Source organism: Ictalurus punctatus, chromosome 7 (genome assembly GCF_001660625.3).
Source record: "Ictalurus punctatus breed USDA103 chromosome 7, Coco_2.0, whole genome shotgun sequence".
Taxonomy (NCBI): Eukaryota; Metazoa; Chordata; class Actinopteri; order Siluriformes; family Ictaluridae; genus Ictalurus; species Ictalurus punctatus.
Genome location: NC_030422.2, coordinates 21,597,600 through 21,612,949, shown reverse-complemented (window position 1 = coordinate 21,612,949; position 15,350 = coordinate 21,597,600). Strand labels below are relative to the sequence as shown.

General features: G+C 40.7%; 1 protein-coding gene across 6 annotated transcripts in view; it reads right to left on the bottom strand.

The window, feature by feature from the left end:
• The window catches only part of nhsl2 (NHS-like 2), an 86,650-nt gene that overhangs the window by 26,480 nt on the left and 44,820 nt on the right, over nt 1-15,350 (bottom strand). Inside the window, exon 1 of one of the 6 annotated variants that reach the window (XM_053681418.1) lies at nt 9,054-14,280. The exons of the other annotated variants lie outside the window; for them this stretch is intronic. Coding sequence (XP_053537393.1) covers nt 9,054-9,087 — 34 coding nt within the window. The 5' untranslated portion in view covers nt 9,088-14,280. Of the gene's footprint in view, nt 1-9,053; nt 14,281-15,350 lie in introns of those variants that run through there. 6 annotated transcript variants of the gene reach the window in all.

The following is a 15,350-nucleotide window of genomic DNA, read 5'->3' as shown; positions in this document are numbered from 1 at the left end:
TTGTGATGGGGCAATTTAGGACTAATAGTGATGTGACAAGTTGAAATAAGAAGGTGATGTGAAACAGGTGAAACAATCGTCTAATCGTAGTGTATAAGGAGCCTCAAAAAAAGTCCTAGTCCTTCAAGAGCAAGGATGGGTCGAGGCTCACCAATCTGGCAACAGATGCATCAGAGAAGGATTTGGGGCATTTTACCTTCTACAGTGCACAATATAATTAAAAGATTCAAGGAATCCTGTCAAATCTCAGTACGTAAAGGGCAAGGCCGAAAACCACTTCTGAATGCATGTGATCTCCGATTCCTCAGACGTCACTGTCTTCAAAACCGTCATGAGTCTGTAATAGAGATCCTGACATGGGCTTGGAGTACTTTTCAGAACCTTTAAGTCAACACCATTCGCCGCTGCATCCACAGATGCAAGTTAAGGCTTTACTATGCAAAGCAGAAGCCATATATCAACACTGTAAAGAAGGACCTCTGACTTCTCTGGGCTCGGTCTCATCTGAGATGGACAGTAGCACAGTGGAATCGTGTTTTGTGGTCTGAAGAGTCAACATTTCAAATAGTTTTTGGACAAAACAGCCGTCGTGTTCATGGTATGAGGGTGTGTCAGTGCCCATGGCATGGGTAACTTGCACATCTGTGAGGGCGTCATTAATGCAGAAAGATATGTACACATTTTGGAGTAACATATGCTGCCATCCAGAGCAGGAAGACACCAAACCAGATTCTGCCCAGATTAAAAGCACATGGTTGTGTAAGCAGAGAGTGCGGGTGCGAGCATGGCCTGCCTGCAGTCCTGACCTGTCTCCGATTGAGAACGTGTGGTGCATTATGAAGCGCAAAATTAATGCAACCTAGGCCACATACAGTTGCGCATCTGAAAAATGCATAATGGATGAATGGGGGAAAATTCTGCTTGATAAACTTAACCAACTAGTGTCTTCAGTTCCTAAATGCTTAATAAGTGTTATTAAAAGAATAGGTGATGTTATACAGTGGTAAACAGTCGACTGTCCCAGCTTTTTTGGTGTGTTGCAGTCATCAGATTTGAAATGAGTGTATATTTCCAAAAATAAATTAAATTCACAAAGTAAAACATCAATGTGTTAATAATGTGTTTTATATGGAAAATGCACAAAAAAGTGTCTTCAGTGTGCTTTCTCTCTCTCTCTCTTTCCCCCTCTCTCTCACACACATACACATTGCAGTAAACAACATGTCCTATTTGCACATTTCAACACTTTCCAATATGCATACAGTCACCAGCCACTTCAGTAAGAACTCCTGTACTCATTCATTCATGCAATTATCCAATCAGCTAATTATGCGGCAGCAACGCAATGCATAAAATCATGCAGATACACATCAAGGGTTTCAGTTAATGTTCTCATAAACCATTAGAATGGTGAATAAATCTGATCTCAGTGACTGACAGAAGTGCCAGAAGGGCTGGTTTGAGTATTTCAGAAACTTTTTCACACACAACAGTCTCTGGAGTTTACATGGACTGGTGTGAAAAACACAAAGCATCCACTGGGTGTCAGTTATGCAACTGGATCCTACGTAACTATGACTAATTTATCAGACACGCACACAGACAGCTTGTAACCGGATGCCTATAATAATATTTGGACTAACAAATGGGATATTGAGTGTTAGTGATGCTGGGGTGTGTTTGCATGCTCTGCAGTGTCCCCAACTCCCAGCAGTGCTGACTAAACGAACTGCTGCTTCCTTCATGCCTGCTCTGCAACATATCAACCCTTTCTGCCTTAATTTCCTGCATGAGAATTCTCGTGGAGGACACGGAGTGACAGGAAGGCAGATTGGGAAAGAAAGTGTGTCTGTGTGTCAGTATGTCTGATAACCAACCACACACGCACACACACACACACACACACACACACACACACACACACACACACACACACACACACACACACACAGAGTTCCCTCTGAGAGGATGTGCCTGGGAGGAGAAGGGAGGAAACTGAGGGAGTGGCCTTTGAAGGGTTAATCAGCAGCCACCCTGGCCTTCTCTACCTCTCACATACATTCTGTCCACTGCTGCCCATCTTGGCATCCACCCATCCTGCCCTTCTCCAGGCAGAGGCTACAGTAAAGAACATCAGCAGTGCAGAATGCAGTCTACACTAGTCTAGTCACAGTAAAAAGTAGAATGGGATCCCTAATTTTAATTGGGAAAAAAAAGCCTTGGGCTTGTTATTTGTCAATGACTGATATACACTGAACTGTAGTAGAAACAGTGCATCCAATCTAGCAACCCTGCTGGGTTCATGTGTGTAAACTCAGTTTTATTAAAAGGTAATAAAGCATTACAAGCCTTAATGGGAACATATTATGGTCTTATTACATTTTTTTTGTTTTGCTTAGCTATATTGGCTTTGCATGTAATAAGGTAAAAATAAAGCTTTATATAAAACTACTCATTAAGAGGTCCACAGCACTAACCACATTTCCCCTGAGATGCTCAAATGAACCAGTCTTACTTAATCCCAGCCTACGCCACTAAGCAACTAAATACTCCCCATGTGCCTTGCTGTACTAGGTGTTAAAAGAGCCTTCTAAGAGCTTTTCCCCACATTACACCAGCGTTTAGTAATGAGTCAGGAGCACTGGGAGACATCTCACTGTTGAAAGCCCAGTGTTGCTGCTGTGAGATCAGTAAAGAGTAACATGTCTCCAACAAGTTCACTCCACAAGGGACTTTTTTTTCTCTAATAGGAGATGAGAAAAAAAAAAGAAATGTGTCCTCATGCACCCATTATGTACTATGTTCAAATTAATGGTAAATAGCATACCTACAGATATACACAACTAATGCTACAAACACCTGAACATTTTGCTGTACAACATTAGGTTTAATATTACAATGGATTTTGACTACTTATACCAAGGCACTGTTGTTGAATTCTCTGTTGAAATCTGATCAGAAGGTCTTGATTAACTCCTATAACAGCAGCTCTAACAGCTTTGCCAGCTGTAATCCAAGTCATAGACTTATATTAATGCGTTCCTTCTAATATGTTGTCTTATCTATAGTATCAACTTACACAATCACTTTTATGCTGACTGATCCATATAAACAGAACAAAAATGGTCTATAATCATAGATATGGTCAAGTAAGCTTTTTACTGATTCTTATACTTTGTAAGAATCAGAAGTAAAGCTGCAAATGTAATGTTTTCTGACACATAAAAGTCTTTAGGATGGAATAATACATCATTTACATTTACTGCATGTCCTGTTGTGCTTTATTCCTTGCTTATTTGATTACACTGTGCTTCAGTTCATAGGTTTAAATCACAAAGTCAGTCACGAAATTCTGTTTTTTTTTTAACTAAACATTTCTGTGCTTATTTTAGCTCTTGCTAATATATGTCAGAGCAAGGTCACATAGCAACTCAGTCAAAAGAAGAAAACGACTCAATTTGACAATGCAGCTTAAAGTAAACACCGTCACAGACTTACGCTTTCAGGTGCTGCCACTAAACACAGATCCGTCAAACTGAGCTGGCAGAGGACGCAACGATCAGAAAGAAGGGAAGTGCAGTTCTCCCAAAGAAAACAGAAAGAGCCCGTGCTACAAATGCAGAGAACAATTGTGTGATTTCCTCTTCTTATGTGTTCATGGTGCTGGATGAATTATTGCTACCCATATTAGGGCATCGCTGCTGTACGAATCTGCTGTGTATTTCAGTGCAGTCTCGACATGTTTGTCGACGGGGGGGGGGGGGTGTATCTTAACTAGTATCGATCAGATCAGAGAAAGAAATTTACTCTAAGGTCATGTGACAGATAAAGGGAGTTATATTTATATATGTGCTTTTAACCAAATGGTTGAAATGAAGCTTTTCTAAATGGACAGTACTGAGAACATTTCTGAAGGCAGACAAACTAATTGCAATAATTGCAACATTCAAAAAATGACCAAGCTGCATGCTGTTGAACTTCCATAAAATGTTAACTAATTACTAGCTGGCCGGCAACATTTCCTTTCAGGTTAAACTTTATTCCGTTCATATAAACAATTTATACGTTTTCCTAGCTCTGGGCTGATTATGAATTTATGGACGCTAGGACCTTGTCTGCATAAACAGAAACAAAATATCAATTTGAACATCATGATAATAAAAAGATAACATTTTCATTATTGTTATTTTTAGTAATTCACTGGACCCATTTCCCTCCCGTCATTGCTTCTGACACTAAGTCTTTATAACTTTCCCTCAGAGAAACACTGCTGTGATGTAATGTCTTACAGCCAGGATCTCATTTTATTCAATATCTTTATCCTGATCCGCAACAAGACTACAGTTGAAGGTTTGTCGCGCATGTCTTTAGTATATGTGCCTCATTCACACTTCCATACTCTTTTTGTAAACCAGTGCCATGAGCTGTATATGTGTGTATGTGTGCGAACACTCTACATGCCATACTTGTACTCTATAAAGCTGTGTAAACACACTCTCAGTGACTAATACACAAGTCTTGAGGTGTTTTTACACTTAGGCTTTTTGCACTCAAGGATGTTTGTACCGAGAGTTTAGTTTGGAACATGGGCAGCTCTAGGGGAAGGTATGTCCCTCACAGCACCTCTACAGCAACGTAGGGATAAGTGAGCAGGATGAACTGTATTATAATTATAAGTAACAATACATTGTTTATGTGTTTTGGCATTTAAATACACTAAAAAGACTGAAAGACCCAGGTCAAAAGCAGAAAAAAATAGGACCCAGGGACATACCAATTATTCTTGGGTTCCCCCTTTGCATCTTGTGAACATAGTTGTCTAGGCCCCTTAAGGGACTTGGCTAGTCAGTTATACTATTCTCCCTGAAGTAACACTTTATTAGAACTTCATGGCTTGGTGGTAAATACACATGCAATATTTCATAACACCCAGGAGGGCTATAAATACAAGTGACTAACAAGGGATATCAAACAACTTCAACCATGTAAGGAAGGTGAAGAGCAGAAAGGGACAAAAAACAGGACAGACAGTATACTGTATGCTGAGCAAATAAGGCCAGAAATTGTGGTTGCAGAATTTGCATGCTTTCATTTAAGCAAGTAATATTATTCAAGTTCAAATTTTATTGGCCACATATCAAACTTTACCCAGTACAACGAGCGGTGAAATGCTTTTTTCGACAGTCCGTGACATAAAAATTGAATTTACATAAACTAGAATTTAATGCAGGTAGAAAAGGAAAAATATATTCAAAAAAATATATGACATAAGGGAAACAAAAATCAGCGGCAGAAACAGAACGAGTGTATTTTGAATAAGGTGCAGATATGTGCAGTTGTTTGTGCAATATATTTGCTGTGCAACATCAGGCTGAGGTAGTGGGTGTTGGACCCCCAAGTTATAACTATATAGTCCCTAATGCAATAAAACTACACATTTATAGAACTGTAGCTGTGTTAGAGAGAATCACACAAATCAGCACAAAGTCTCATGACAGCATGCATCAAGTCCGGAAGGTGCAGATAGTTCTGCATGTGCCACATGTTCAGAAATAATCACTGTGAATGGTAACATGACCAGAGCAGCATTAATAAGGGCGGCTTCAGGTGGTAGAGGGTTCAGGTGGTAGAGCGGGTTGTCCACTAATCGTAGGATTGGCGGTTCGATTCCCGGTCCACGTGACTCCACACGACGAAGTGTCCTCGGGCAAGACGCTGAACCCCAAGATGCTCCCGATGGCAAGTTAGTGCCTTGAATGGCAGCTATGTTACCATTGGTGTGTGTGTGTGTGTGTGTGAGAATGGGTGAATGAGACACAGTGTAAAGCGCTATATAAGTGCAGACCATTTACAATAAGAACATTAAAGGTGAATGATAACTGTCTACTGTTTTACAAAAATTGCAAAACCCCCAAAGCAGTCCTGAGTGCAGGCTCAAGAACAAGCATGAAAACACCTTTATTTAGTTTAAACCTGCTACCACACTTACATGTATAATCCTGGAACATTCAGGAGAAACTGTGTTTAAATAGACATTTTATCACTACAGGTAATAGAGATCACAGCGTGAATACTGCAAAGTTTAGGAAGTTCAAAAATTCAATGCTGGGAGGCTAGATATTAGGACATACACAGATTATGATCAAAGTACAAAGAAAGAAAAAATGTGCCTATTGTGGGCAAATACATATCCAAGCATCCACACAGAGTATAAACACACACAGTGGGAACAGAGACCAATTCCTCTAATAACTTCCAGAGCCCATTGTCTATACAACAGCCTTCAGAGGAAACAACACTTCATCAACTTCCTGTCTTGCCATACATGTTCTGTGATGCCTGTGAAAACGCAAGCTGTGGATGAATGGCGCTGAAGTGGTTGATATGGAGGAAGATGCCTATTGCTGGGCAGAAAAAGGTGAGAGCAGCTTAATGAGGCCAACAGTATAAAGATATAACCATATGAAACCAGTTGTGATGTTTCTTCAATGGTTAAAGCACATTCATTTTAGCATCAATAAATATGCAAATGTCTGTTTTGACTATCAGTTTTATATAGGCAAGCATTACCACCATATACAGTGAAATATGGTTTATCGAATATTGAGTATTTTGTGGGTGTTCATGACTAGAAACTACTACCATTCCTCTCACAACAACAACAACAACAACAACAACAAAAATACACTTAGTGGATCTAGCTACAGAGTTGATGGTATAAAAGTCCACACTTATTAATATAGGAGCGAACTGCAAGTAGTAATAAGCCATACTAAAGCAGCATGGGTATCATGTCTGATGTACAACAGGAAAAGAGCTTAGTTTGTTTGAGTCTGTAAGAATGTCAGTGGATGGCTAGAAATAGGAAGGAGTGAAATCTCCAAAAGGTCCAAAGATCTGGGAAAGGAAAATTAATAGACAATTATATATAACCTCTCGTGAACAACTAACCTTTCCTACCGGTTTCTCCTAATAATAAGGCTAATAAAATACAGAGATGGAAAAGAGTGGAATTAGCTTGGAAAGACATCCTGCAATCAAAAGATTCAGGTCTATCAATGGTTAGAACAAGAGATGACTGAGATAAAAAAAAAATGCAGTTTTGGCAGCAGCCTCAAAACCACATTCACACACTCACATATTCAACACATATGGGTTATTTATCTATTTACCAAATATTGGCACGGCATTCATTTTGGGAAAGGCAGAGCCTAACAGCCTGTCACAGCCAACACACACATCAACACACATAATACACACTCAGGTTTTAACCCTGGGAATGATGCTGCAGTATAGAGCGCTCTCGCTCTCTCTCTCTCTCTCTCTCTCTCTCTCTCTCTCTCTCTCTCTCTCTCTCTCTCTCATGGCCTGTCAGGCTGCCAGAACTCGAAGGCTTCAATTAGAAACTCATTTGCATAAAAATTCTATGAAGCTTAATTTTCTCTTCCATTCATTTTACCTCCATAATTAGCCAGCGGGCTTCTCAAAAAGAACGTGTGTAGACGTAGCCGTGAGCGTGAGAGGTTACAGGTACAGCTTGTTCGAAAGCGTGAGAGTGTGGGTGTTTATGCATGTGAATATTAATATATGTGTGTAAGCAGGCTTGGGTAGTAACGGAATACATGTAACAGCGTTACGTAATCAGGATACAAAAAAACAACAACCGGTCACTGAAATCCTTTACAGTTAGGTCAAAAAACTAAATAATCAGATTACAGGTACAAGTACTTTTGATATAACACAACATAGACAGCTGCTTGATTAGAGTTCTAGTTCCCTCTTGTAAGTTGTGACTCACATGAGCAACACATTTCTTTATTTTATTCAAACAAATCCAAACACTGAACTTGTTTTTTAAGCTCTAAAATAAGCTCTAAATAAAAGTATTTGAGACATAGACATATTGATTTTCTCTTGACTTTGTTTACATATGTGCCCTTGAAGTAATCCAAAAATAATCAGATTACTTTCATATTGTGATACTTGGATTACATTACTGATGACATTTTTTATGAAGTAATTTGTAACTGTAATGGAATACATTTTTAAAGTAACCCTCCCATCCCTGAGGATAAGCCTGTGTGTGAATGAGAGAGAGAGAGCGAGAGAGAGAGATACTGTAACTGCTGGAGAGAATAGTGTCTGTGTATTGTCAGTGTCATTACACTATGCTTGTGGACGGTGTTGCTGTGCTGGAATCCAATGGTGAAATGGGAACCAAACACAGAGTGAAATCCAGAGCAAGAAAGGGGCACTGGGCCAATTTTTGTGTATGTGTGTGAGTGTGTGTGTGCGTGCGGGCTTGCCAAGATGCTGCATAACCTCAGGTTACTTTCACGCATATGTGATAAGATTCCATGACACAAGGCTCCATGACTCTCACGCTCACAGTCTCATTCTCACACGCACGGGACGATCCAGTTACGCTGTATAATATATCAACCAAAAATTACATGTTTTAAATAAACCAGCATTACAGTGGCTAGAACTCATCCAACATTCACCCACAAAGCCCAGAAATCTAATACTGCCTGGAGGCTTCAGAGTGTTTATAGCATTCACAGGTCAAATGACTCAGTAGAAGTTCGGAAAAAATGTTATAAAACTGCCCAGTAATTGCACATTATTAAAACAGTTCAAACCGAGCCCTGGACTGGTTCAAAATATGTTCAATGTAGCATGATCTGACATAATGGATGTCCTGTACTATCAGGCTATTTATTTTAATGAATCACATTCACAAACAACAAATTCCTGCATAGTCTTAGACATGGCAGAAAAGTAAGGAATATATCCTTGTCCTTCAGGGATTTGAGGGAGAGAGGAGGAAAAAAAACGCAGTCTAGAGAGCCGATCCCATATATCTATCATCCCCTTTCTTCTCTATAGCTCTAGAGGTTGAGTTGAACCACCAGGTCTGCTGATCATGGTGGACCTGCACACACAGTCTGCTGCCATGAGCACTCCTCATAACGCTCAGAGGAATCTCACAGTTTCTGTTTGAAGGTCTGAATATAGTGGCAAAAAGTGAATAACACAAGAGTTCCTCCTACCTGCTCTGCTCTTCAAGATGTCTAGCTTCTCCATGACAATATTCACAGAGGAATTGAGAGAGGAGAAGAAGAAGAGAGGGAGACACAGAGAAACAGAGAAGGAGGGACTGGAGACCACGCTAGTGCCATGAACATGAAGCAGCAGAGCAAAACAGTAGAGGAGTGAAGTGGGTATGGACGTAAGAAAGATGGATAAATTAGAGACCAAGAGACTGGAGAAGAGAGAGATGATGTTAGAGACACAGACTGACCGCGAAAACAGTCAGACTACCTAGAGGAAAAAGGAAACACAGCAGAGAGAGAGAGAGAGAGAGAGAGAGAGAGAGAGAGAGAGAGAGAGAGAGAGAGAAAGATTGTGTGTATGTGTGTGTGTAAAAGAGGAGAGAGAGAGAGCGAGAGGGAGAGAGGTGGGGGTCTGGATTTGCTTCCTCCACTATGGCAGAGTGAAAAGCAGGATACATGAGCTCCATTGTGACCATGTTTCTCTTCCCAGGCTCACACATGCCTTCCTAACCAACTGAGGGTGACATACACACACAAACACACACACACATGCTCCCTCGGATGTGGAGTCCCTACAGAATTTCTACCAAAGATCCTCCAGGGACCACAGCTGATGACCACCTTGAGCTGCAGAACAATACGCACACTGCGATACGATCACGCATCAGCTTCAGAAAGAGAATGGGCAAAATGCCAGCATGACTCAGCAGCTTTTCACAGGCCGTGACTCGGCATGTGAAACAGCACACTATCGCAGCGCTAATACAGCCTGCAGATAAACAGAGCAAAATATCACTGCATGAGAAACCAGGACACTCACACACAAGTGAACACACACTGTTGTTAAATGAACCAAAGGTTTCCAAGGTCAAAAACACATACACACACGAGAACCGTAGGCTTATCTATTGCTGGATGAAAACATCCAGACCAAATATCTGACCCAAACAAGCCCTCTTTCATGCCAATGTGTCCACCTGCACTCTAGAATTTCATAACAACACTGGCATTTCACACAATAAAATCATTGTCTCTTTATCTCTGGGGTCTCGAACCACCCGAGCAGCACACAGTTTCCTCACCAAAACCTCAATCCACAGCAAGGTGTGTCATCTGAATGCATCATGAGTGGAGGTGGGTAGGTTTCGAAATCTCTCTTGCTTATTTTCAAGCAGAGTCGTTTTCACTGTGTTTACAAAAAAAATCTATTCCATAGAAAGAACCAAATCCATCCATCTATTTTCAGTACTGCTTATACTACTCAGGGTTGCAGGGAGCCTGGAGCCTATCCCAGGGGACTCAGGGCACACCCTGGAAAGGGTGCCAATCCATCGCAGGGCACAACAGGTGATATCAGGTCACACGGGGCCTGTGTGAAAATGTATTTGCCCCCACAGTTACTAATTCCCCAAATCTATGAAACTGCATTCATAATGGGGTTCAGCTGGACTAGACGCAACTGATTACTGCACACTCTGTTCAATCAAATTAACTTTTTCAACAACATGAAGTTGGTTAAAAGTTCCAAAATTCCTCCAAGTGCACAGTAACTACTCATCCAGCAAGTCACAAAAGAGCCAAGGACAGCATCAAAGGAACTACAGGCCTCTCTCACATCAATAAAAGTTACTGTTCATAAATTCACTATCAGAAAGACACAGGACAAAAAACGAAGTATGGTGAGGTGAAAACCACTGATAACCCAGAAGAACCTTAAGGCTTGTCTGAATTTTGCCAAAACACACCTTGTTGATCCTCAAACCTTTTGGGAGAATGTTCTGTGGGTTGATGAGTTGAAAGGGGAACATCATACCTATGGTCAAGCATGGTGGTGGAAGTGTGATGGTGTGGGGATGCTTTGCTGCTTCAGGGTCTGGGCAACTTACAATAATTGAGGGCAACATGAAGTCTGCTCTCTACCAGAAAATCCTAAAGGAGAATGTCAGGTCTTCAATCCGTAAGTTGCAAATCAAGCGCAACTGGATTATGCAGCAAGACAAGGATCCAAATCACAGGAGTAAGTCCTAGTCCTAGAAAGAAGTGAAAGACTGATCTCCAGTTATCTGAAGCGTTTGGTTGCAGTATTTGATGCTAAAGGTGGCACAACCAGATTTTAAGGGGGAAATTAGTTTTCCACATTGGTGATAGGTGTTGAATAACTTTATTTGCTTCAATAAAAAAAAATTCATAAATAAAAACTGCATTGTGTGTTTACTCAAGTTGCCTTTGTTTTATGTTGCATTTCATTTGAAGATCGAAAAGTATTTAGTATGAGATATACACAAAAACAAATACTTTTTTTTCACAGCACTGTAGCTGTTTTTTGTTTGTTTTTGAATCAATGATACATGGAGTATGACAAATGTTTAATGGTAATGTGTTCCAGATCTTTGGGGCATACAAACAAAACGCTGCTTCACCACTGTTTTTAATTTTCACACATGGAATGTGGAGAAGGAGAGCACTAGCTGATCTCAAAACACAATCTGGAACACAGTTTCGGCTAGTTTATCAACCATTCAGAGCTGTAAAAAAAAAAGTGTGTGCTGTACCATTAAGAGATTTAAAAACTAGTAATGACATTTTTTTAGCCACTTCTAAAGTAAAAAGGCATCCAGTGGGTGGACTGAAGCTACAACTTCAAATATGATCTCTATCTCTAGTACATGTTAAGTAATCTTGCACATGTTGTAGTTTATGTAGTGGGAATTGAGCAATGCATTATATTAGTCAAAATTAAAAAAAGAAGAAGCATTGATCAGTTTCTTGGCAACTTGTAACTGAAGATAGAGTCTAACACATGCTATATTCCTTACATGATAGAATTCAGTGGTAGTAAAGTTAAATAAGATCTCAGAAAGACATTTCCAAGTCTTTTTTGTTTTTTTGTTTCACTACCAATTACAATTTCTGTCATCTTCATTTAGTTAAAAATGCTTTTCATCTAGTAAACAATGGGCAGACAGGTTAGCAGCTTATCAAGAGTAGTGACATCATGTAAACTGTTATTTTACACAGTTGCAACATCTATTCCTCCATCCATCCATTTCTGTAACACTTATCCTACACAGGGTCATGGGAGCCTGGATCCTATCCCAGGGAACTTGAGGTATAAGGTGAGGGACAATGGGCACAATAACACACACACTCGCACACTTCGGAGAATTTGGAAATAATAATCAGTCTACAACGCATGTCTTTGTCTTGGGAGAGGAAACCCCCGAAGCACGGGAAGATTTCGTTTCTTCAAAAAAAAAAAATCTTTAAAAAATGTACAAGAATATTCTTACAGGACATTTTACTTCGAAATTTAGCAACACATCCAAGAGAAATGTTGATATCCACTGTCACTGCCCTTCACATGGTTTGTATGTATCTATGCTTTAACTTCAGTCATTAGCTAGCTGATGTTCGGCGGCCACGGTTCCCAGCTGAATAGCAGCAATATTCTTATGACTTTCAACAGCAACCGTGCTGTGTGTTAGCCTTCCCAAGTCAAAAGCACAAACAAGCAAAACATTTTATTTGAACATTCTGTCAGTTAACTGAAAACTCTTGGCCAAATATACCTTCATACGTTGACATTAGGCACATAAGGGCTAGTTCTGCTCAGTCAGTACGTTTACATGGACAACAATGATCCGATATTAACCTGATTAAGACAATACTAAGAAGCTACCATGTAAACAGTGATTATTGATTACCTTAATACGATTAAAGTCATACTCGAAGAAAAAACATAAATCGAATTAAGACATGTGGAGTATTCCTGTTTTAGTGGCATTATTGAAGTGCATTACAGACATGTACACACCTTAATCACACTATTAACATCGTGTGGGAGTTTTCACTGCATTTTGCGACAGGATACGATCACACAAGGCAGTGCTCAACCATTTGACGGCAAATAAGAGAGCACAACTGCGTCCCAAACTACGTACTTACCTGCTGTATAGTAGGTGAAATACATGTATCTCGGCTACTATACAGATGGTAAGTACACGGTTTGGGACACAGCCCACGGCTTCAAGCAGTCGTCTATTTGCACGTACAGCATGACAAATAATTTACCGCACTTGAAGCGTTCGTATAATTAAAAATAGAAACACCCAGAACTGTATACGATACCATAACAAAGACCAACTGTATGTTGATACGTGAAATTCTGGAGGGAACGTCGGACGGCGTGGCGCGGTGACGTAATGACGTGTGGGGTTAATCATTCTATGTTCTATAACATGTAAAACGGGAACATGAAAGGAATATTCTAATAGCAACTCATGTAAACAACTTAAATCAGAATATTGTCTTACTCAGAATAAGGTCAAGAATTATTTATTGCTGTCCATGTAAATGTAGTCATTGACAAGCGTATTATATACTACACACAGCCATGTTTAAAGATTTTACAGAACGGGAAAAACTGGCACAAATGTAACCAAAGCTTGTGTGGTATTTACATTTTTGGCCTTATTGTAATCTCCATATTAAAGATATGGTCTCATCAAGGTTGAGGTTGTGCTTGCGCAAGTCAGATTCAGATGTGTGCATTGTCATCATTCCACAGTGATATGTAAGCCAGAAGAAAGTTGGGCTTCAGTTTTTTTTGTAACCCTTTCTAGCAGTAGTCTGGCTTATTGAGATTTTCGAGCGGAATTACTTCTTTTATAGCTGCAAGTTTGTTATAAGATTATAAGCTGTTGGGTTTCTGTATGTAGAGTATCATGGAACTGTATACAACCTTGATGGTCCATGCTGTGGAGATACAGATATTGATTATGAGTCTTTATTGGTCACACATACAGTGAAATTCTTTTTCCTGGCATATCCCAGCATGTTAGGAGGTTGGGGTCAGAGCGCAGGGTACGCATGATACTGTGCCCGTGGAGCAGAGAGGATTAAAGGCCTTGCTCAAGGGTCCAACAGTGGCAGTGCTTGGCAGTGCTGGGGCTTGAGCCCTCAACCTTCTGATCAGTAACCCTGAGCCTTAACCGCCAGGCCACCACTGCCCCACACAGCCAGGTACAGCCAGGTACAGTCAGGTACAGCCAGGTACAGCCAAATACAGCCAGGTACAGCCAGGTACAGCCAGATACAGCCAGGTACAGTTATGTACAGCCAGGTACAGCTAGATACAGTCAGGTACAGCCAGATACAGTCAGGTACAACCAGGTACAGTCAGATACAGCCAGATACAGCCAGGTACAGCCAGGTACAGCCAGGTACAGTCATTTACAGCCAGGTACAGCCAGATACAGTCAGGTACAGCCAGATACAGCCAGATACAGACAGGTACAGCCAGTTACAGCCAGGTACAGTCAGATACAGCCAGATACAGCCAGGTACAGCCAAGTAAAGCCAAGTACAGCCAGGTACAGTCAGGTACAGTCAGGTCCAGCCATGTACAGCCAGATACAGCCAGGTACAGCCAGTTACAGCCAGATACAGGCAGGTACAGCCAGGTACAGCCAGGTACAGCCAGGTACAGACAGTGACATTTGTCTATGCGTGATTGGTGTTAATCATCCTCTTGTCTTTTACTCAGTGACAGTATAAACCGCGGCTGATGGTGATTCTGAGGTGACTTAAAAATGGCGACAGTGCTGCTAAGCCTGATTTACCCTAAAGAATATGAACCGCTCTTCCATGCCACTGCCATGTGAGTGTCGGTGCTTAGATTAGTCCACTGCTTAGTCCACCACTAAATCATATCTGGTCCTGTGGTGGTTCCACTGATGGACGGGGTAGAGGGGCTTACAAATTTTGCACTGCAACAGAGGGGCTACAGACTGTAAGTATATACCTACAGAGTTCCCTTTATTTGAGGTTTTTCCAACTACAATGGCAACCTAATTTTATTTATTTATTTATATAAATATTTAGGCTTAAAAATGGGGCCACTCTGAGCAGAGTAATTGTACACAAACTATTTGGGGATACTGTAATTACATACAGATGACGCAGGTCTGACTGTGTTGAAGTGTACACACACACACACACACACCCACACACACACACACACACACACAGAGATACATACACACACAAATCAGCACTTTCTCTCTAGGATTTAAATATGATGTGTAACAACTATGATCTTTTTTCTTGTGAACGTAGCACCAGGGTCAGACCACCAACACACACAGACTGACAAGCAGCGAACAAGCTTTCGATTGACTAGCTTTACCACCTATCTGTCTCCATGACAACTGCTGCCCAGTCTCTCTCTCTCTCTTTCTCTCTCTCTCTCTCTCTGGTAGAATGATGTCATGGGTGAGAGAAAAACATGAATGA